The sequence below is a fragment of the Bacillus rossius genome, chromosome 2 (genome assembly GCF_032445375.1).
Source record: "Bacillus rossius redtenbacheri isolate Brsri chromosome 2, Brsri_v3, whole genome shotgun sequence".
NCBI lineage: Eukaryota > Metazoa > Arthropoda > Insecta > Phasmatodea > Bacillidae > Bacillus > Bacillus rossius.
The window spans coordinates 120,952,795-120,976,138 of record NC_086331.1 but is presented as its reverse complement, the minus strand read 5'-3'; the positions used below and the strand labels follow the sequence as shown (position 1 = coordinate 120,976,138).

At 43.9% G+C, this 23,344-nt stretch overlaps 1 protein-coding gene across 1 annotated transcript; it reads left to right on the top strand.

The window, feature by feature from the left end:
• The first annotated feature begins 489 nt into the window (after positions 1 to 489).
• LOC134528974 (ice-structuring glycoprotein-like) lies at positions 490 to 22,542 on the top strand. The gene is made up of 14 exons (XM_063362641.1): positions 490 to 507; positions 1,110 to 1,308; positions 1,426 to 1,608; positions 1,726 to 1,908; positions 2,026 to 2,208; positions 2,326 to 2,508; positions 2,626 to 2,808; positions 2,926 to 3,107; positions 3,197 to 3,806; positions 3,924 to 4,106; positions 4,224 to 4,397; positions 4,514 to 4,696; positions 4,814 to 5,065; positions 22,424 to 22,542. The coding sequence occupies exons 1-14, from the start codon at positions 490 to 492 to the stop codon at positions 22,540 to 22,542; spliced, it is 2,835 nt and encodes a 944-aa protein (XP_063218711.1).
• Positions 22,543 to 23,344: the final 802 nt, after the last annotated feature.

Sequence of the window (23,344 nt, the reverse complement as noted above, 5' to 3'; positions counted from 1 at the left end):
GTTCGCGGCTCGCCTGACAGCTGGCTAGCATTTCGCGTCCCTTTGCCTCTAATGCTCGACTTCACAAGCCAAATTTGATTTTTAGTTTTTATTTCAAATATTCACGAAAAAAATATTTTTAAAATATTATTATCAATAATAATAAATATAATATCAAGGAAATACAATTAAATAAAAAAAGTTTTTTTGCTAATTAAGTCTGTGTTGATATGAAAACATATATTAAACCGTTGGAAAAATTTTAAAGCATGTCAATCTTTTATGAAGAAATAATATATACTGTGAAATCTTTTTATAGTTATATATAGTAATATTTTTTTATATATTGCATGCTATATAGTGCATAAAAGATTCATAAGCATTAAGCTTATTTTATTTCAGTGTGAGTGAAATTTGGGATTATAGAATTTGTTTAGATCAGTTTTCTTTTCGAATTTGGTTTCTGTTGTTTTTTTTTTTTCATTTTTTTTTCATAGTTTTATATTCAAAATGTCGTTTCATAGTGTTGTATGTTTATTTTGTAATTTGAATTAATTTATAATAATTAGATTATACTGACATGTGTTGCTAAGTGGGCACATTTATCTTACCCTAGCCATGGATGGTGTCTACAGTTTCCTGTCATTCTGTTTGTTTTTCTACTCTGCGTTGTGCTTTGTGTTGTTTTGAGGCATTAGGCACACATCTCACAAATGTTCCACTGCTCTGTTCTGGTTACAGCTTAATTTGTTGTTTATCATTAAATTAATACCTTGGCTCACATTTTAAATATTAAAGGCTTTACTAGTCTAGCTTAACTGTTGTAACTAAATTTTGGAATAATTTGCATACGGAAAATTATGGTTCATTTAATTGGCCGGTGTTTAAAAACTTGTGAGGAAGCTGTACGTAGACGTACAATTAAAGTTATTATTTTAGTGTTTCGCGTCATCGCCACTGGGCTGCGCGCGCATTGACGGGGCCAGCGAGGAGAATGAGAGCTAGAAGCAGTGACGGAATTCGTTCATAACTCGGGGTTCCTGGAGGACAGTAATTTTCATTGCAACGAGCTTAACGCGCGCGTGGCTTGCGAGGGCACAGCTGTAGGCCCGACCTCAGCCTTACCGCAGGTACCCGACCTCTGCAGGGACCAGGGACACCGCCTGGCCATCCAGCCCGCGAGGCCAGCGAGTGCTCAGCAGTGCAGCCTGACCTCAGCCTTACCGCAGGTACCCGACCTCTGCAGGGACCAGACACACCGCCTTGGCCATCCAGCCCGCGAGGCCAGCGAGTGCTCAGCAGTGCAGCCTGACCTCAGCCTTACCGCAGGTACCCGACCTCTGCAGGGACCAGACACACCGCCTTGGCCATCCAGCCCGCGAGGCCAGCGAGTGCTCAGCAGTGCAGCCTGACCTCAGCCTTACCGCAGGTACCCGACCTCTGCAGGGACCAGGGACACCGCCTTGGCCATCCAGCCCGCGAGGCCAGCGAGTGCTCAGCAGTGCAGCCTGACCTCAGCCTTACCGCAGGTACCCGACCTCTGTAGGGACCAGGGACACCGCCTTGGCCATCCAGCCCGCGAGGCCAGCGAGTGCTCAGCAGTGCAGCCTGACCTCAGCCTTACCGCAGGTGCCCGACCTCTGCAGGGACCAGACACACCGCCTTGGCCATCCAGCCCGCGAGGCCAGCGAGTGTTCAGCAGTGCAGCCTGACCTCAGCCTTACCGCAGGTGCCCGACCTCTGTAGGGACCAGACACACCGCCTTGGCCATCCAGCCCGCGAGGCCAGCGAGTGTTCAGCAGTGCAGCCTGACCTCAGCCTTACCGCAGGTGCCCGACCTCTGCAGGGACCAGACACACCGCCTTGGCCATCCAGCCCGCGAGGCCAGCGAGTGCTCAGCAGTGCAGCCTGACCTCAGCCTTACCGCAGGTGCCCGACCTCTGTAGGGACCAGACACACCGCCTTGGCCATCCAGCCCGCGAGGCCAGCGAGTGTTCAGCAGTGCAGCCTGACCTCAGCCTTACCGCAGGTACCCGACCTCTGCAGGGACCAGACACACCGCCTTGGCCATCCAGCCCGCGAGGCCAGCGAGTGCTCAGCAGTGCAGCCTGACCTCAGCCTTACCGCAGGTACCCGACCTCTGCAGGGACCAGACACACCGCCTTGGCCATCCAGCCCGCGAGGCCAGCGAGTGCTCAGCAGTGCAGCCTGACCTCAGCCTTACCGCAGGTACCCTTCCTCTGCAGGGACCAGACACACCGCCTTGGCCATCCAGCCCGCGAGGCCAGCGAGTGCTCAGCAGTGCAGCCTGACCTCAGCCTTACCGCAGGTACCCGACCTCTGCAGGGACCAGACACACCGCCTTGGCCATCCAGCCCGCGAGGCCAGCGAGTGCTCAGCAGTGCAGCCTGACCTCAGCCTTACCGCAGGTAGCCGACCTCTGCAGGGACCAGACACACCGCCTTGGCCACCCAGCCCGCGAGGCCAGCGAGTGCTCAGCAGTGCAGCCTGACCTCAGCCTTACCGCAGGTAGCCGACCTCTGCAGGGACCAGACACACCGCCTTGGCCACCCAGCCCGCGAGGCCAGCGAGTGCTCAGCAGTGCAGCCTGACCTCAGCCTTACCGCAGGTAGCCGACCTCTGCAGGGACCAGGGACACCGCCTTGGCCATCCAGCCCGCGAGGCCAGCGAGTGCTCAGCAGTGCAGCCTGACCTCAGCCTTACCGCAGGTACCCGACCTCTGCAGGGACCAGACACACCGCCTTGGCCATCCAGCCCGCGAGGCCAGCGAGTGCTCAGCAGTGCAGCCTGACCTCAGCCTTACCGCAGGTACCCGACCTCTGCAGGGACCAGACACACCGCCTTGGCCATCCAGCCCGCGAGGCCAGCGAGTGCTCAGCAGTGCAGCCTGACCTCAGCCTTACCGCAGGTGCCCGACCTCTGCAGGGACCAGACACACCGCCTTGGCCATCCAGCCCGCGAGGCCAGCGAGTGCTCAGCAGTGCAGCCTGACCTCAGCCTTACCGCAGGTACCCGACCTCTGCAGGGACCAGGGACACCGCCTGGCCATCCAGCCCGCGAGGCCAGCGAGTGCTCAGCAGTGCAGCCTGACCTCAGCCTTACCACAGGTACCCGACCTCTGCAGGGACCAGACACACCGCCTTGGCCATCCAGCCCGCGAGGCCAGCGAGTGCTCAGCAGTGCTGCCTGACCTCAGCCTTACCACAGGTACCCGACCTCTGCAGGGACCAGACACACCGCCTTGGCCATCCAGCCCGCGAGGCCAGCGAGTGCTCAGCAGTGCAGCCTGACCTCAGCCTTACCGCAGGTACCCGACCTCTGCAGGGACCAGACACACCGCCTGGCCATCCAGCCCGCGAGGCCAGCGAGTGCTCAGCAGTGCAGCCTGACCTCAGCCTTACCACAGGTACCCGACCTCTGCAGGGACCAGACACACCGCCTTGGCCATCCAGCCCGCGAGGCCAGCGAGTGCTCAGCAGTGCAGCCTGACCTCAGCCTTACCGCAGGTGCCCGACCTCTGCAGGGACCAGACACACCGCCTTGGCCATCCAGCCCGCGAGGCCAGCGAGTGCTCAGCAGTGCAGCCTGGCCTCAGCCTTACCGCAGGTACCCGACCTCTGCAGGGACCAGACACACCGCCTTGGCCATCCAGCCCGCGAGGCCAGCGAGTGCTCAGCAGTGCAGCCTGACCTCAGCCTTACCACAGGTACCCGACCTCTGCAGGGACCAGGGACACCGCCTTGGCCATCCAGCCCGCGAGGCCAGCGAGTGCTCAGCAGTGCAGCCTGACCTCAGCCTTACCGCAGGTAGCCGACCTCTGCAGGGACCAGACACACCGCCTTGGCCATCCAGCCCGCGAGGCCAGCGAGTGCTCAGCAGTGCAGCCTGACCTCAGCCTTACCACAGGTACCCGACCTCTGCAGGGACCAGACACACCGCCTTGGCCATCCAGCCCGCGAGGCCAGCGAGTGCTCAGCAGTGCAGCCTGACCTCAGCCTTACCGCAGGTAGCCGACCTCTGCAGGGACCAGACACACCGCCTTGGCCACCCAGCCCGCGAGGCCAGCGAGTGCTCAGCAGTGCAGCCTGACCTCAGCCTTACCGCAGGTAGCCGACCTCTGTAGGGACTTGGGACACCGCCTTGGCCATCCAGCCCGCGAGGCCAGCGAGTGCTCAGCAGTGCAGCCTGACCTCAGCCTTACCGCAGGTACCCGACCTCTGCAGGGACCAGACACACCGCCTTGGCCATCCAGCCCGCGAGTGCTCAGCAGTGCAGCCTGACCTCAGCCTTACCACAGGTACCCGACCTCTGCAGGGACCAGACACACCGCCTTGGCCATCCAGCCCGCGAGGCCAGCGAGTGCTCAGCAGTGCAGCCTGACCTCAGCCTTACCGCAGGTACCCGACCTCTGCAGGGACCAGGGACACCGCCTGGCCATCCAGCCCGCGAGGCCAGCGAGTGCTCAGCAGTGCAGCCTGACCTCAGCCTTACCGCAGGTAGCCGACCTCTGCAGGGACCAGGGACACCGCCTTGGCCATCCAGCCCGCGAGGCCAGCGAGTGCTCAGCAGTGCAGCCTGACCTCAGCCTTACCGCAGGTAGCCGACCTCTGCAGGGACCAGGGACACCGCCTTGGCCATCCAGCCCGCGAGGCCAGCGAGTGCTCAGCAGTGCAGCCTGACCTCAGCCTTACCGCAGGTAGCCGACCTCTGCAGGGACCAGACACACCGCCTTGGCCATCCAGCCCGCGAGGCCAGCGAGTGCTCAGCAGTGCAGCCTGACCTCAGCCTTACCGCAGGTACCCGACCTCTGCAGGGACCAGACACACCGCCTTGGCCATCCAGCCCGCGAGGCCAGCGAGTGCTCAGCAGTGCAGCCTGACCTCAGCCTTACCGCAGGTAGCCGACCTCTGCAGGGACCAGACACACCGCCTTGGCCATCCAGCCCGCGAGGCCAGCGAGTGCTTAGCAGTGCAGCCCGACCTCAGCCTTACCGCAGGTAGCCGACCTCTGCAGGGACCAGACACACCGCCTGGCCATCCAGCCAGCGAGGCCAGCAAGTGCAAATGTAAGATCGGCGCCAGTCACATTTAGTCGATATACCGCGTAAGGCCTTTTAGTGTGTTAACAAGATTTTTTGAAAGTTTTAAGTTTTTTTGAAAATGCCTTTACATCCTCTGCGGCCTACTGTATACTCGCCATTTAAGTTTTTTTTTTTTTTCCTATTAGTTTGAATTAAAGATTCCATTGTATGTTTTCCTTCGCCTGTTTGTTACTATGGGTTAAGGAATGCGGGTTTATTACTGGCTTGAGACTGCTCGCACATTTTATGTGCTCTGTCAGGGATTAGCTTTATAATACCTGCTAATCTTGTGCGCCTGCAGTGAAATTCGGGTCTGAATTTGATTTTGGCATACAGTAGGTACTACTTTCGTTACCTACTTTTTTCGTTTAACAGAACTGATTTTCAATTTTTTTCGCTTACAAGAGGAACTTTGTTACTTAAGAATTGATATGACCCTTGCACTGTGGTTTTAGCAAACTCAGTAAATTTTCCAGAACCCCGCAAATAATTTTTGAAGGTCAAACTACCTTTATTTTGTGTATGATTTAAAACACACATTATAATGTGTGTGTCATATGAAAGCTGCCTGAAGTAATCATTAATGATTAAACGTTCTTAAGCAAGAAGCAGCTGTGCTTATGATGCCAGCGACTGGCGTGTTACCAGCTAGTATAAATAAAATAAAACTTCTTAAAATGTAATAAATAATACAAAAAAATAATAAATAAAAATAAATTATTGTCTTGTCTGCGTTTTAAGTGGCTGCATGACAAACTGTGTAAATAATGAGTTTAATATAAAAAGGCTCGTACCTTTGCAATTATAATTTATGACTTTTTATTGAAATAATATGTTTGCCGCTACTCGGTAAATCATGTTTGTTTATTTATTTATATAAAAAATTTAATTGGATATTTTCTTTTGCAGCCCAGTAATTGGATTTTCATGCATTTTTATAATTATGTAATTTAAGTGTTTAATATTTTTGCTGTACATTAATGCTGCGAATATTCTAGGCAGTTCTGTATTTTGGGAAACAAATGTATTTTTAATGTGTTTGATAAAGATCCAGAACAAAAGTCTGATACTTTGCCCTTTTATTATTTCTGCTTTTAATTTTTTACAATTGCATCACTTTTTATCTTTTGTGGTTATTTTTTCATTTTAAGGACTTCTGTCTATGGATGATGTCATAGTAGTATATAATTGCCGGTCCGGCGCCAGGATTCAGGATTCAGGCTGAGGATGGAGGTTTTGTTGGCGCCATCTTGGATTGTGACGTCACGGTGGCCATCTTGTATGACCTTGACCTTCAAAATTTGCCAAGATTTGCCAAAATGACTCAAAATTCGCGAAAACTTCAAGATTATTAGAAAAGTATTCCGCCAAAAATCTCCAAAACTTTGAAAAATTAAAAAATTTTCTATTTTGAGGGGGAAATTCCCTTTTTGAAGGAAAACAAAAAACAAATTAAATGAAAAAAATACAAAAACAGTTGCTACCAGCTTGTGAACTTCTTCGTTGATCGAGGATAGAGTTCTAGCACAAGCCAGAATCTTTGTATTTTTTTTTTTTCATTTTTTGTTTTTGTTTTATTATTATTATGTATTATTTGATTTGGTTTTTTTTATTATTTAATTTTAAAATATTTTTTCTGTTTTTTTCTGATTTTGATTAAGGAAAACGTGCGTTAGTTTTCTCCATGTGCTCCTGATTATTCCTGCCAATATTTTAATGGTATTATTCATACGTTCCTTATTAGTTATTATTCATGTCGAGACTTCTGCTGATGTTCTCCGAATGCTTCTGGTTATTTCAGAGAAAGCGATATTTGCACGATTTTTTTTTTTTTTTTTTTGCTAAATGAGTCACGCAGTTTTATTCATTTTTACAGACTTGTGGAGCTACAGACTACTGGAGCCAAATACATTTTTTTTGGAGCCAAAGACTGCTGGAGCCAAAGACTGTTAAGTTCTATGAAGTCAAGAGGAAAACGACAAAAAAGGAAGCAATGGCGATTGAATAGTTCAGCGTATAAAAAGAAAAAAAAAAGCAAATGTATGAAAAATACTGGCAAGATTACTGGATGAAACGCTACCTGCTAGCCTTTGCAGAACCTGGTATTCTAAACAGTTCTGTTGCTTTGCGAAGACGGCGGCTGCTAAGAAAACTTCGTGCAATAATGTATGTTAAAATAGCTAAATTAGAAAAGAAATTGAAAGAAAGGTTAAGAGAAGAGAGAAGTATCGGAAAAGGTGGGCAAGGATAAAGAAATACAAATATAAACATACCTTCAGTAGCTACGCGAATGAATATATATATATATATATATATATATCTTGAGATAGCATGTGAGGCACAAATTTCCTAAAATTGACTCTTCAGCAAAGAATATTTTCAGATATACAATTAATTGGTGATCATGTCCTTACAAGATGGGATAGCGAGGTTTTCCCAGGTGAAATACATCCAGTATGCGATGATGGAGCTTCAGTAAAATGCATGGTAAAAAGGAAAAAAATGCTGGAAGTGGCCCGCAATGAAGGATGAAGAAATCTATGCCTGGCATGACGTCCTTCAAATAATTATGCCTCCAAAGTTGCTTTAAAATAGTTCTTACTTTGTGGAGAAAATAGATAAGCAACAGCAAAGTTAAAAAGATGCAAATTCTTAAATACGACTGAAAATAAATCACAGGGGGACTAATTAATAATACTAGTTTGGTACAAGTGACATTTATGTTCTTATTTTATTTTTAGGGATTGAATATTAAATAAAGAATTTAATTGTCAGTAATATATTTAGATTGTAAGAAAAAATTAAGATTAATATTAGTACTGAAACTTTGTGATTTAAGTTACTAAGGCTAATTATAAATACACATAGCTGTGTAGAAAGAATACTTTTGTTTTGTAACAATTAAATTTTTTAATATTATCGATTGAGAAATAATGATTTGGCAATAAAAAAAGTCAGTTGATACATTACCTAGTATTTGTTATATCCTAATAAAAATCATTCCCTCACTGAACTACCATTCTATCTTCTGGATTTAATTTTTAACCCCCTCGCCTCTTTTTGGACTCAGCAAAGTTGGGGACTACTGTAGCGTTTTAGACAATTAAATCCACTTACTATCAAGAATAAAAAAATTAACAATGATATTTTTTTTAATTTGTTTTAGATAGTCAGTCATATATAGAAGCATTTACATAAGTATTCAATTAAAACATAAATTTAATCCAAATAAATTTTATATTAACTAAAATTTAAATAAAGAAATATTTTGGTTGGTGTTTTACTACAAAAAATAGATACTTAAATAGGTACTCTAAAAATATTTATGATTGTACTTTTCCCGGGTAACAATAACGTATTGTCGTCCACATTGTTTAAATTTAAATTTTGATTTATGTATGCACGTTATCTCATGTTCTTGTAGGACTGATAATTTGCCTTGAACAACCACTTCCGTCCGTTGACTGAAGCTAAGGTTTGAATGCGCTGTGTGCTCTTTTTTTTTTTTTTTTTGCGTGGAAGTTGTGTGGACTTCCTGCCGAGATATCGCATCAATTTATTCGCGTAAACATCCTTTCTGTGACCTTAGTTAATTGACATGGATGGTGAAACATTCTTTCGGGATACGTGCGTTTCGATCACGGGTATAAGTTGTAAGTCACCAGCATGAATTCAGAAGGTTTTGTTTGTTAGGTTAACAAGAAGGTGACAACTTTTTAACCAAACAAATTTTCGCACTAGTTAGGTATTCTAGAATACTTTGTGTGATAAAAAGTTTAGATTGCCTTATTACTATATAATCTAAACATAAACATATATTTATATAAAAAATACATTAAAAATATAATATATGCGTGAGATTAGATAAAACTTAATGTTTTCGTATTTGTTTATTTATTAAATTTATAATTTCCTCAATAAATTTTACGTTGTGAAAGTGACAATGGCCAAAAAAATGGTTTTTCACATGCGTTTTTTGGAATGAAAAATGCTTGAAGAATTTTACAACTGAGTTTAGGTTACTGCACTGTGTATGTTTCGGTTAGGCCTGAGACAACAATACAGATCCATGCCGACAAGATTAAAAATGACAGGTTCATTCATGTCTTGCACGATGATCTAAATATCGTATATCGCAGGCGGAATTTGACAATGTTCAAGAAATAAACATTTATAAAAAGACAGTTTAAAATACAGTTAATTTCTGACCAATAAAATAATTAATCGTCCATGCATTCAGAGGACAAAATAAATTAAAATAGTTTTTTTTTTTGACAATGCTATGAGTCATATTGGTTTCAAGATTATTTGAAAACTTATTAAATGTGAAGTATATCTTGAGCTGGTTGTCTTGGCGTAAAATAATTAGCAAATTTAAACATCAAGATAAATTAAGAAAAAAATGTAAGAAAAAAATTTAATTTGATTAGAGAGTCGCAAAATTATTTTGTTTAAAGAGGACATATATGTTAAGAATATAAGGTTTAGAAAAATTTTCAAATTTAATTGTCTGTATAAAAGAATAATAGACACAATCAGCCCGAAAAGTTATAAAATGTATTTTTAAATAGAGGTATTTGTATGATTTGAGTGCATGTCATTTGTTCTAAAATCGTTTGTCCTACAAGTGCATTTCAGTTGTTTGTCCTAAGTAGTATATAATAACCGGATCTGGCCCAGGTTTTAGGTTGAGGTGTGAGTTGGAGTTAGTGACCGATCGTCCTCTGACGTCACGGCGTGCATCTCAGTGTCAAATATCCTCAAAATTCCTATAAAAAAATGACTCAAAATTCTTTTAAAAAATCTCTATTTTGAAGGGGAAATTTCCGTTTTGAGGGAAAATGTCCTGTTTTATTTATAAAATTTAAAAAAAAAATTAAATTCGGAATGCTTTAAAATATATTTGCCTAAGAAAATGCCTAAAAGAGGCTTAAGACTCCTAAAAGCTAGCCGACCTTGCCATTCACTATACCCTGAAATTCTTTAATTTTTACAAAAAAAATTCCAAAAAAAGTTTATAAAAAATGGTTTACTTCAAATTTTTAGTTACTTAATCCATTTCAGTCCATGTTTCGATTCTCGGCAAGAGTAAAAATTTAATTTATAAATAAAAAATTGAAATACTTAATTACAATTTACATACAATTTTAATTTAAAATATTGCAAATGTCACACCCGCCATATTGGAATCTAGAAACTCCCGTCGATATGAATAGTGATGCCAGGTCTGTCATCTTGAAAATCCGTAATTATTATGCTAGAAAATCAGGACAAAATTTTAAAATTCATAAAAAATCGATTAATAAAATTAAAAAAAGATCGCACACGATGCAGTCCTCGGTTTGAACCCAGTTAGGCCATTCGATTAAAAATTGTGTTGGCTCCTTCTACAACAGAAGCCACCAGCAGACTGACCTTCCACAACTAATACCAAGACAGATATCACGTCATTTGGCATGATTTCATGGTGGCCATCAGTTTTTCGTCGGCTGGAGGCCATTATATTGGATCTGAAATATTGTTTTCTTCTGCTAAAGGGTGCTGCAATCACATTTTTTGTATTTTTACCCGCTAGAGTGCAATAATCCTTTATTGCTATTCCCTCTGGACTTTTTGAGAAGTTTGGAAGTAGGTGTCACTGTTGTCGGCCATCTTGCAAGTCGGCCATCTTGAATGATGTAACACTTAGTTGAGAAGTTAGAAAGTAGGTAGCACCAAATTCACTGGGAATTATGATTTTTTTTTTAATTTGGGTGCAATGACTGGCATTCAATCCACTTCATTCACTCGACCACAGACTCAATTGAATAGTAGTGAAGTAAATATGGCATATAAAAATGGAGGGAGGGGGAGTTTAAATTTATAATTTGGAGGAAATTAATGATGTGGGTATTCAAATTAATAGTGAGGAGAGGAATGTGAATGAGGGGGAGGAAATATTAGTGAGGACTAGAAGAAGTTGGTAGAGGGTGGGAAGGGAAATATGAAATGTTTAAGTATGAAATTAATGATATTTAGATTAATGATGTTGGTATTCAAATCACCACTAGTGTGTAGTATCAGAGATGGCTACCAGGATCGCCACCATTTAATGTTAGAAATAGTGGGAAGGGTTCTTTAGTGTTCCCTTGATTAAGTTGTGTTACTTGCTACTAGACTTAAGTATCAGAAATGGTGGGAAGAGTGCACCACAGTCGCAAATTTTAGTTGCGTTAGGGTGTAGTGTCAGAAATGAAGGACAGAGCACACTACTTTTTTAATTTTCAAAATGGCAGTCTAGAAAGGCATACAAATAGTGATCCATTTTGTGCATGTGATGCGCGCATAACATTTGTAAATATTTTTAGAAAAAAACTCCCATCACACTGCACTTTTATAATCAAACAATTTATTTAATTAATAAGAAGGACTTTTAAAAAAATGAAGGGTACTTTGAAATAAAGTCACACAGAATATACTTTGAGTAGCAACTTTTTTCATGACACTTGAGTACACTTTGTAATCTATTTATTTTATTTTAAAAATATTTGCTCAGGGTATTCATAACGAGTATCAATTTTACAAAACAAGTACACAAAATTCACACGTGTCAATCAACACAACACCCTTAGTTATCATTGCATTCAATAACTATACTTGTATTTTCACACAAAAAAGGATTTAGTACTACATTCATTAATCATAGATTTTTTATACAGTAGGTATCCATTGTATGACCTGAAACATTCTAAGACAATGTTCATTATAAGACAGTGTTCATTGCATAACAGTGTTTGTTGATGTAACTCGGTGATATGTATATTTGTGCCACACATAAGTATTGTGTAATAGCCGGTACTGGCCCAGGCTTCTGGCTGAGGATTGAGGATTGTTTACATTGTGACGTAACAGCGGCCACCTTGGATGACCGTGACCTTGACCTTGTACCTTGACCTTGATCTTGACCCCGGCGGCCATCTTGGATCTGCCAAATGGATCCGCCATCTGGGTTGTTTATTATAAATACTTTTAATATCACAATCGTCCCAGTGATCATAATAAGCTCTATCAGATTTATTTATTATGACACGTCGTTTCCATCGTTTCGGTCTCCGGACAACGCCACATTCTTCGATCTTGTCAGCTTTAGGTGCTTCATCACAGTCTATGCCTTTGTAACAGCCTCAGAGTCACTGTAACAATCACCGTAGAAGGTATCGTCTTCACTCAGATTACCGTAAGAATTCGATATCGATGATGTCGAAGTGTCTTCATCGTCTTCATGCTTCCTTTTTAGGAGTCCATCATTTTTACAAAGTAGGAAAGATCTACTTGAATCCGGCTGGAATGTATTCTCACATTTCACGTTAAGGATTCTTCCATTGTCTTCATTCTTCCATAAATCAACAACGTCCTTCAATTTAAGTTCTTTGTCGAGTTCGGAAGGGCCACGAACATAATCTCTCCCAAGACAAGGAAAATTATTGTCGTAATGCAGATCACTCTTCCTTAGTCTAGTAGATCCAATTTATCCTCTAGCTTGTACGCTGGCTTGGCGTTACAAGTTCTGTCATGTCTTTTTAAGCTCTCTCTCCGCGTAAACGACTTGCTACATCGAACACAACTTATCATATTGCGTAGTGGATTTTTAACACAGTAATTCTTCTCGTGTTGTCTTCCATTCTTTCTCAAGATAAGTTTTTTGCTGCAAAACTTACACCTGTGTCCTTTCGATACAGTGACAGACACCGAATCATGAGTCATATTAGTTACTGAGACTAATGTCAGATGCAAACTGAGTGTTTTAAATTACAGTAAATTCCCTATTATCCGCGGGCGGATGATCTGCGGTGCGGATTATCCGCGCATGCTACGAAAAAATACAGCACATATGTAAATCTGTATTTTATTACAAGTGAGCAAATTTTAACTCTACTGACGAGTAAATTGTGTGCAGTGTACAGTAAAACACCACTGGCGAGCCCAGTGCGAAGGCGCAGATGACTCACGAAGTGGCTTTGCAACACATCGTCGGACTGCTTCACTATTTAGAGGAACAAGACGACGATGCGCAGTTGGCTGAAAAACTTATGTTGCGGAAATTCAATCAAGAATCAAGAAAATATGTTTCTAAAGCAAGAAACAAAAACAAGTGACTGATTTTTTCAAAAAGTTGTAAATTTAAAGAGTTGTGCTTTTTTAGTGTCTAATGAAGTCTCTGAGTACGTACAGTATGTACTGTATCCTTGTTACGAAGTAAGTACCGAGCACTTTTATGTTTACATCACTGAAATGTATTGTATGTTAATTATGCAGTAAAATATTAAAATTTTAGCATAATTTAATAATTTTTACTGTTAATTGTAACTTTTATTGTAGGTACATATTTTTAGATTTTTAAGTTGAAATTAATGTTTCCATTTTTGTTTCCCATTTTCGACTCTTTTGCGGATTATCCGCGATTTTCACTATCCGCGGTGGCCCTGCCACTTAATTTCGCGGAAAATCGGGAGTGTACTGTAGATCCATTACTTAAATATAATTTTTTAAATATTTCATCAGCGAGAGTTAAGTTACCTCATACAAAAGAACTTGTTGCAAGTAGTCCCGAATATTAGCATGAGATGTCGTTACGTGTTGTGTTGAGTCATAATTTATTTATTTACTTTGTGTGGGATGCGGGATGCTCACTAACGGTCGCAAAAGAAGGATGGCTTCGCTAGACACCAAGGAGAAGGAAGTTCGTATTCTATGTTAGTGCTTCACAGATGTCTCATGGTATATTATTTGACTGAGTAATGGTTGTTTATATTTTAATTCCACCTGGTAAAAAATTTCAAGTGCTGATTTAGTAGCAGAAATTCACGAATTAAATGTAACTCCAAATAAAATGTCATGACTCATTAGGTAACAAATCTTTCATGCAGAGAGCGGTTTCTCAGAATAGACAGAAGCACGTGAAGAAACCACAAGAATATTCAGGAGCAAACGTATTGACAAGAATAATCGGGAGCACACGGAGAAAACCATCACACTTTTCTTTGATATCATAAAATTACAAAAAAAAATATATAAATAAAAATAAATTAATAAAAAATTTAAAACGAAAAAAAAAATAATACAAAAAATACATAAACATGCTGCTAGCTTGTGAACTTCACATTGTTGAGCAAAGATAGAGTTCTAGTACAAGCCATGTTGAATTTCCGCAACATAAGTTTTTCAGCCAACTGTGCATCATCGTCTTGTTCCTCTAAATAGTGAAGCAGTCTCTGTCACTGGGCTCGCCTGTGGCGTTTTACTGTATACTGCACACAACACACTCGTCAGATAGAGTTCAAATTGCTCACTTGTAATAAAATACAGATTTACATATGTACTGTATTTTTTCGTAGCATGCGCGGATAATCCGCACCGCAGATCATCCGCCCGCGGATAATAGGGAATTTACTGTAATTTAAAACACTCAGTTTGCATCTGACATTAGTCTCAGTAACTAATATGACTCCTGATTCGGTGTCAGTCACTGTATCGAAAGGACACAGGTGTAAGTTTTGCAGCAAAGAATTTATCTTGAGAAAGAATGGAAGACAACACGAGAAGAATTACTGTGTTAAAAATCCACTACGCAATATTATAAGTTGTGTTCGATGTAGCAAGTCGTTTACGCGGAGAGAGAGCTTAAAAAGACATGACAGAACTTGTAACGCCAAGCCAGCGTACAAGCTAGAGGATAAATTGAATATACTAGACCAATGAAGAGTGATCTGTATTACGACAATAATTTTTCTTGTCTTGGGAGAGATTATGTTCGTGGGCCTTCCGATCTCGACAAAGAACTTAAATTGAAGGACGTTGTTGATTTATGGAAGAATGAAGACAATGGAAGAATCCTTAACGTGAAATGTGAGAATACATTCCAGCCGGATTCAAGTAGATCTTTCCTGCTGTGTAAAAATGATGGACTCCTAATAAGGAAGCATGAAGACGATGAAGACACTTCGACATCATCGATATCGAATTCTTACGGTAATCTGGGTGAAGACGATACCTTCTACGGCTGTTACAAAGGCATAGACTTTGATGAAGCACCTAAAGCTGACAAGATCGAAGAATGTGGCGGTGTCCGGAGACCGAAAAGATGGAAACGACGTGTCATAATAAATAAATCTGATAGAGTTTATTATGATCACTGGGACGATTGTGATATTAAAAGTATTTATAATGAACATGCAAGGAAAATGGTGGTAGAAGAGATTGATTACACATCATGGAAAGATCCAAACATATTGGGTGACCGGCTAAGACTTGTACATGACTCGCTTTGTGCATGAAACTATTCGTGCATAAAAGAAATATCCTTCATACTCAAAGAACTGGGGAAGCTGGCTACATACAATAATGGCTTGTTTTACTTGCATTTGTATAATGATGAGAAATAAATTAAAAATTGAAAGTAAAAATTTAATATTTCATTTTTTCTACTCTGATTTCTAACTAAGACTTAGTTCTCGTAACACAGCTGCCTTTTTGATTGTGCTTCCAAAATGTGCTTCCTTTTTGTTGATGGTGCTTTCAAAAGGTGCTGCCTTTTTGTCGATGGTGCTTCCAAAATCTGCTGCCTTTTTGTTGATGGTGCTTCCAAAATGTGTTGCCTTTTTGATTGTGCTTCCAAAATGTCCTGCCTTTTTGTTGATGGTGCTTCCAAAATGTGCTGCCTTTTTGTTTGTGCTTCCAAAACGTGCTGCCTTTTTGACTGTGCTTTCAAGTGTGCTATCGTTTGGTTGATGGCGCTTCCAAAATGTGCTGCCTTTTTGTTGATGGTGCTTACAAATGTGCTGTTTTGATTTTGCTTCCAAAATGTGCTGCCTTTTTGATTGTGCTTCCAAAATGTGATGCCTTTTTGTTTGTGCTTCCAAAATGTGCTGCCTTTTTGATTGTGCTTCCAAATGTGCTTCCTTTTTGTTGATGGTGCTTCCAAAATGTGCTGCCTTTTTGTTGATGGTGCTTCCAAATGTGCTGCCTTTTTGATTGTGCTTCCAAAATGTGGTATCTTTTTGTTGATGGTGCTTCCTTTTTGTTGATTGTGCGTAGTAAAATCTGTAGTGACTGAATATTTACTAGTTCGAAACCTCTTGGTGTTGCTAAAATATTTTTCAAGGTCACTTGGTCCTTTAGTATGTATAAAAAATTTCACGATGGTCTAATTGACTGTAATAAGCTAACGACGAAGAAGGTCATGAGGTCCGGAAATGACTAGCTTATACGTCTGATATTGTTCATGACTCGGTCTCGTGGTCCGGAGACACTTGGCCTGTATGTATGGCTTTGTACATGAACGATTTATAGGTTATTCAGATTGTCGAAAAACTAGACTTTCATGTTGGGTTTATCGGCAACGTATTTAATTCGTCGAGCATTGACGTATATTGTCTTGAGTTTTATTTTTGACAAGAGAATGATTAATAAACTCCGCGAATGGTAATGGAAAACAGAATCTAAAATTTATTTAATATTTAGTTACACATGTCACTGTTCAAGTATCGAACCAAAGACAGGAACTGATCGAATCAATTTGTAAATTGATTGTAAATTGTTTTGGTGAATTTTGGAATTTTCCCCGCATTTATAGCTAAATAATTACACGATTCCAATATGGCGCCCAAATTTCAAGATGGTGGGCACCTCAGTAATAATAAATTATTACTGCACTCTAGCAGGTTAGAATAAAACTAGCATGATGGTTATGTACTTTATAAGTCGAGTACACACACAAGATGGTGTCCTCCAGCAGACGAAAACCAGATGGTGGCAATGTCCTCTAGCAGGTGGTAGCTCCTGGTAGCAGTGGCGGATCCAGGATTTTGGTTTGGGAGGGGCTTGACCCAGCTGAGGCTAGGCTTTATCAAGGCAAACACAAAAACAATAGTGGACCCAGATGATTTTGGAGGGGGCTTGAGCCCCTTAGCCCCCCCCCCTCTGGATCCGCTACTGCCTGGTAGCATGTACTAAACATAAAATGTCGGATCCATTATGTTCGTCAAGGTCAAAGTCAAATTTCAAGGTCAATGTCAAAGTTCAACGTCAAGGTAAAATTTCAAAGTCAAGGACAAAGATCAATGTCAACTATCGAGGTCAAAGGTATGGTGAACAAAAAATTATACTAACATGGTGTCAACACACTTTAGCAGACGAAAACAATATGGTGGCCTCCAACATACAAAGGTAAGGTGGTGGACATGACGTCATACCAGCTGACGATATATACCTTGGTACTGGTGGAGGGAGGTCAGTCTGTAGGTGGCTTCTGTGGAGGAAAGATCTGTCGTTTTTTTTTGCATCGTCCAGGTATCGAACCAAGGACAGGAATCGATCGAATCAATCAGTATATTGATTACAAATTTATTTAATGAATTTTGTAAATTGTTTCATTAAAATCAGATAGTAAATAAAGATTTTCAAGATGGCGTTCGTACCGATAATTTATACAGTGGTGACATAATTCAAAATGTCACGTGTGGTGTAAGATGTTTTTATTGCTATTTATTGAGAATTGTTTAAATATGTTAATAAACTACTGGTTTACTCTCGTCGGGAATCGAACCGAGGACCGAAATCGTTTAAATAACTAAACATTTGAAGTAGACATTTAAAAGAAAATTTTTTTTTTGAATTTTTTCATAATTTCTAGCATTAAAATTACGGATTTTCAAGATGGCGGCCGTAACGCGAATTACAACAGTTACATATTAATACAAGATGGTGGTTCTGTCTCGAACAGGTGATGAAATTATTACTTCAAATTTAAAAATAATTACAAGTCCGAATTTGCATGTTATTTTTATATATACCTTATTTAATTCTCAGTCTGGTAAATGTCTCGATGTCCGTGCGGTTAAAGACGTATGTTTTCCAATCTAGAGATCAGAACTGCAATGGTTCGAATCACAGCGCTTCCAATGTATTTTGCATAAAAAATTAAATTCAATATGCCGATAAGGACCATGATATCTATGGTAGGTAATGGAACATCGACCTTATGTGATGAGACAGAGCGATGCTGGTGCTCTCTAGGAACAAACAGCAGAAACAAAGTCGATGGTATCCAAAATGGCGGCCTCCAGCAATCAAAAAAAATCAAGAGCGATGCTGGCACTCTCTAGGAACAAACAACAGAAACAAAGTCGACGGTATCCTAGATGGTGGCCTCCAGCAGAGCAGAAAAAAATCAATATGGCGGCCATGACGAAAATTTCATAATGAGTGAGTGGGGAGCTCGATTTAAAGATGGCGGAACCAATATGGCCGCCAGGGTCAAGGTCAAGGTCAAAGGTCAAGGTCATGGTCAGCCAAGATGGCCACCGTGACGTTAACAATATTAACAATCCTCAGACAGAAGCCTGGACCAGTACCATCTATTACACACTACTCACATATCATGTTGATTATGCACACGAGACCAGTCCATAGTGGAGATGAGATGTTTTATGGTTATTAAAACCTTTTGATGATGCAGGCACTCAATATTTAGGAGTCTCCGAATGGTGAAAAGGCTTTGGAGTGCTGGTAGTTGCCTCCAACCCACTGAGAAAATGTAACATAAATCACACATATGCAACATTCTTTCACCAGATTTTAAAAGGTAGGTGAGGGGGAAAGAGGAGGGAGGAAGTGCAGGCAGGTTGGAACAGGTATTAACACTCTCTCCCTCCCCACATTCTCACCCTCTTTCTTTCTCACTCCTCTCTTTCTCACCCATCTTTCTCTCTCACACACACTTTCTTTCTCTCCCTCACAAACAAAAACTTTACAAGCAAGTGTTTATTTCAAAGTCACATTGTCAAGCCTAGGAAATGGGGGAACAGGTATTGACTCTTACAACATCAGCAATAATGGCTTGCTTGTGGTGTGTAGGTAAAGGAGAAAACGAAGGATAAAAGTGGAAAATATTTAAAAAAAAAAGTTATGAAAGCCATATCGAAATTCATGGTAGGAAATCGAGAGGAAGTAGGTTAAGGGATCGGGTCCAGGCAGCAATGACTTCACGGAAGCATACTAATCCCATCATGCGAGATGTGCCATTTGTCGTCCTCTGAAGATGCCACTTTAGTCACTTAAGCCATACAAACAATGTTATTCCAAGAACAAAACTGATATTGCATCCCCAAAACCCATGAATTTGAGCACTAACAATCCAGATGTTGCTCATAAAGTAGAAATCATAGTACACTAGCCTTTACACCCTATGCTTTAAGCATAACAGTGCCATTGTCCACCTTGAACACAAAGTTTGGGGCGAAGAACAAAGTACTCTGTGGAGATCTTCCTTGTAGTTTCATCTTTTATGACATCAGTCATGCCGAAATTAATGGAGGGAAACTTCTTCATGTTAACTGGTGCATAGTTCTTAGAGTCAAATTGGGGAGAATGAAAGAATAAACATTATGACACTCGATGTTGTGAAGAAGTGAATCGGTGTCTGATTAAAACAGATGCAGAGAAGGAGGAGGGAACCTAACCTGTATGCAAAACATAGTGGAAAATGTAAAGAAGAAACTAGAATGGCCACACCATGTATAGGAGTTTGTTGAAGTTTATCGAACATTTAGCTAATTTGATGAGGACCAGGTTGTCTTCAACGATCTTCCTTGCCTTAAATGTTGGATGACCAATCAACTCTGTGGCACCATAAATGGTACCATATCGTGAAAAAACACAGATTTCGCGCTCCCAATGTGGCTATTGAAGCGATTTCCCAAAAACAGAATTGTTCATAAGCTTATAGAACAACTTCTCAAAGGGGTTCGCAGCCTGAGCATGGCAATCCAAATTTCACCTCACATAAGTAGCCATCCAACATTTTTAGTCAAAACACAGGATGCGATAAATGTTGTCAAGAATGGCCCTGTACACAAAAAGTTTGCTGCAGTGTTATAACATGAACAGTTTATATTTTTTTGTTCAATAATCAATAAAGTTTCGAAATTGTGCCATTTGGAAGTACACTGTTCACGGGTGCAAGAGGCAGGTCCTGGGAAAAGAGCAGATCAACTTCTACAAAATGGGCGAAGTCACTATCTGTGATTATGGTTTTATACTCCCAGTTCACATATTCGGCTTCCCATACCCAATGGAAATTGCCAACTGGAAGTGACGTCGTCCGGCCGAAGGCCACCCTAAAGCCCGACCTGCAACCGCCAGTATCCGACCCCGCTAACGGAACGCGCCCCTAGCCATGGCCCACCCGAGTCAGACGAGCACCGCGGTACTTAGGTATTATCAACGCCCTTAACTTAATTGGCAAGACAAACTGAGTCATGTACACGGTAAATTCACTACACTTTAATGAATACACCACTTTGAAATAACAACACCGTGCAACACAAGTGCGACGTAGGAGTGCCCGGGTCACTCACATGTAGTTTTTTAATAAAACAGCTGTGAGTGCTCCCCTTGCGGCCTTCAGCCTGAATTCAATAGTGTATTATGTGACTTAACTAAAACCGCCCCAAATTAGCATTTATCATTCGCCACTGGAGCAGTCATCAAAAGACGAACAGTCTCCAGTGTGACTCTAATAATTCAAACTTATTTTATACAAACTTGTTACTTGTCATTTCTAAAACATATATATATTAAGTTAATCATTAAGGTTTGTTGTGTGAATTTAAAGCCACTTGCTTTTTGTTATTATAATTTTTTACGAATAACATAACTTTAGAAACTCTGGCGCGACAGGGAGATCACCCCTCCCCTCGGTCCAGGGTCAGACGCCAGTACAGCGCGACTCGCGGACTGGGACGGACACACGTCCCACAGGGAGCCATCATCTCTTTGTCTTCACTGAACTTCCTTCTGGTAACTATAGTCCAACTCCGAAACCTTTTTTAATCACTCCCCATGCGCGCCCGGTCCTTTTTCCGGTGTAGGGCCTATCCCAGCCGCGTAAATAATCACACTCCCTGCACAACACATTGCGCGGGGCAGTGCAGCATACGGCGACTCAAATCAAACTCTCTCCCTCAACCTCGACTGGCGTGAGGATGTAACTTAAGTAACGGCGCGTCAGAGCGCCCAGTGTTTAATGACAGTCTACTTTATGTAGGGAAATCGTGTGAATGTAATTGCAAGTGTAATTTGCCAACGTAATTAAAAGTCCACTCCGCAAACTCCGTGCGCAGCGTGTAAACGACAGTGCAAAGCTGTGTACGTTATTTCTGAACCTCACCAATCCAGTTAGGGATCAGCGTCCTATGCTGTGTAGGGCCAGTGGTACAGCTGGCATTAGGGACCCCTAACATCATTACCACCGCTGCCGTTCCTAGTGGGCCACGCAGGGGTTTTCGGACCTCACGACCCACCTCGTGGCTAACCACCGCGTTAGCCTGGCGCCCTCCCGGACACGTTTCCCCGCAAGAAAACAGCCTTCCTGCTAGGAACACTGCCGAGTCTCGAACACAAGAACCCGAGCGACGGCATTCAGAGCCCGCTGCGTGGGGCGAAAACAGAAAATCCAGACTTCCTTCAAGTGCGTTACAGAAAACTTACGCGGAAAACATTTTTTTTTTAGCCATTATCTGTCCATTTTCTCTTTCTGGCCACAACGCGGACACAGGACGGACACATGAGTACGCGGTCTCAAAAGGGACGCTGAACAACGAAACGCCCAGGGCCACGACGCCGAGACACCTGTGCGAGGCGCCTCCACCTGGAATCGCCCCGCGGTGCCCGCCTGGCTTCGAGGCTCAGTCGATTCAACCCGCCAGAACGAAATAGAAGCGCACGACGCCAACGCCGTCTTCGTCACCACCTGAGGCGACATCAGGAACACCCGAGGCACCACGACGCCACCCCTCGGCCGGCCTGCTACAGCAGCCGCCGAGGCGACGCGCACTCTGCGCTCCACAGGCGCCACGACATCACCCCTTTGCCAGCCTGCCACAGCAGCCGCCGAGGCGACGCGCACTCCGGCTTCCACAGGCGCCACGACTCCGGCCTCCACAGGCGCCACGACGCCGCCCCTCGGCCAGCCTGCCACAGCAGCTGCCGAGGTGACGCGCACTCCGGCCGCCACAGAAGCCACGACGCCGCACCTCGGCCAGCCTGCCACAGCATCCGCCAAGGCGACGCGCACTCCGGCCGCCACAGGCGCCACGACGCCGCACCTCGGCCAGCCTGCCACAGCAGCCGCCAAGGCGACGCGCACTCTGTGCTCAACAGGCGCCACGACGCCGCCCCTCGGCCAGCCTGCCACAGCATCCGCCGAGGCGACGCGCACTCCGGCCGCCACAGGCGCCACGATGCCGCCCCTCGGACAGCCTGCCACAGCAGCCACCGAGGCGACGCGCACTCTGTGCTCAACAGGCGCCACAACGCCGCCCCTCGGCCAGCCTGCCACAGCAGCCGCCGAGGCGAAGCACACTCCGGCCGCCACAGGCACCACGATGCCGCCCCTCGGCCAGCCTGCCACAGTAGCTGCCTAGGCGATGCGCACTCTGGCCCCCAAAGCCACCGCACCACCACACCGTGACGTCACCGCGGCTACCGTGTTGCCTGAGCTCCCTGCATCTGCCTGACGCAATGCGGTCGACGCCATGGCACCTGGACGCCCGACCGCCCCACCACCGCACGTGACCGTCACTCAGACGATGACACCTGTCATCCGTCTGGCACAACAGGCCGCGAAACGCCCACATGTCGGCAAGGCTGAGCCGGGCCATGCCGAGCGCCGCCCGCACTTGCTGCCCGCCTGCCGAGAGCCACCTGACCTTGGTTGCTGCCGCCCCTGCCGCCCAGCACCCTGGCCACCACCGCACAGCCGCACGCTGCGAGACACCGCAGCCACACAGAGCAAGTGTCACTCCCCGAGAATGAGTCCGGGGAGGTGCTTAGGGCACAACCGAACAACGACCACGCCGACACCACCCCCATGGTGACGGAACTGGACGACGAGGACGAGGAGGCCTCTACTCCAAACCCGTCCGGAATACCGGAACGGGAGAGGAGGCCGTATCCATTCACGCCATACCAGGCGCCGAGGGACGACGCCAACAGGCTAGCACCCGGGTGTTCGACGTGGGACGTCCTGGGACCGGAGCGCAGAGCCTACCAGCTGCGGCCACCGCGAGCACCACCTGGATGGAGCTGCTGCCGAAGCTAGGGGCGCCCCCACGTGGCAGGGTCACTAGCGGCGCAAAGTCGTACTTCTCGAGGGGGGTGGGGGCGTTTGACGTCGTCCGGCCGAAGGCCACCCTAAAGCCCGACCTGCAACCGCCAGTATCCGAC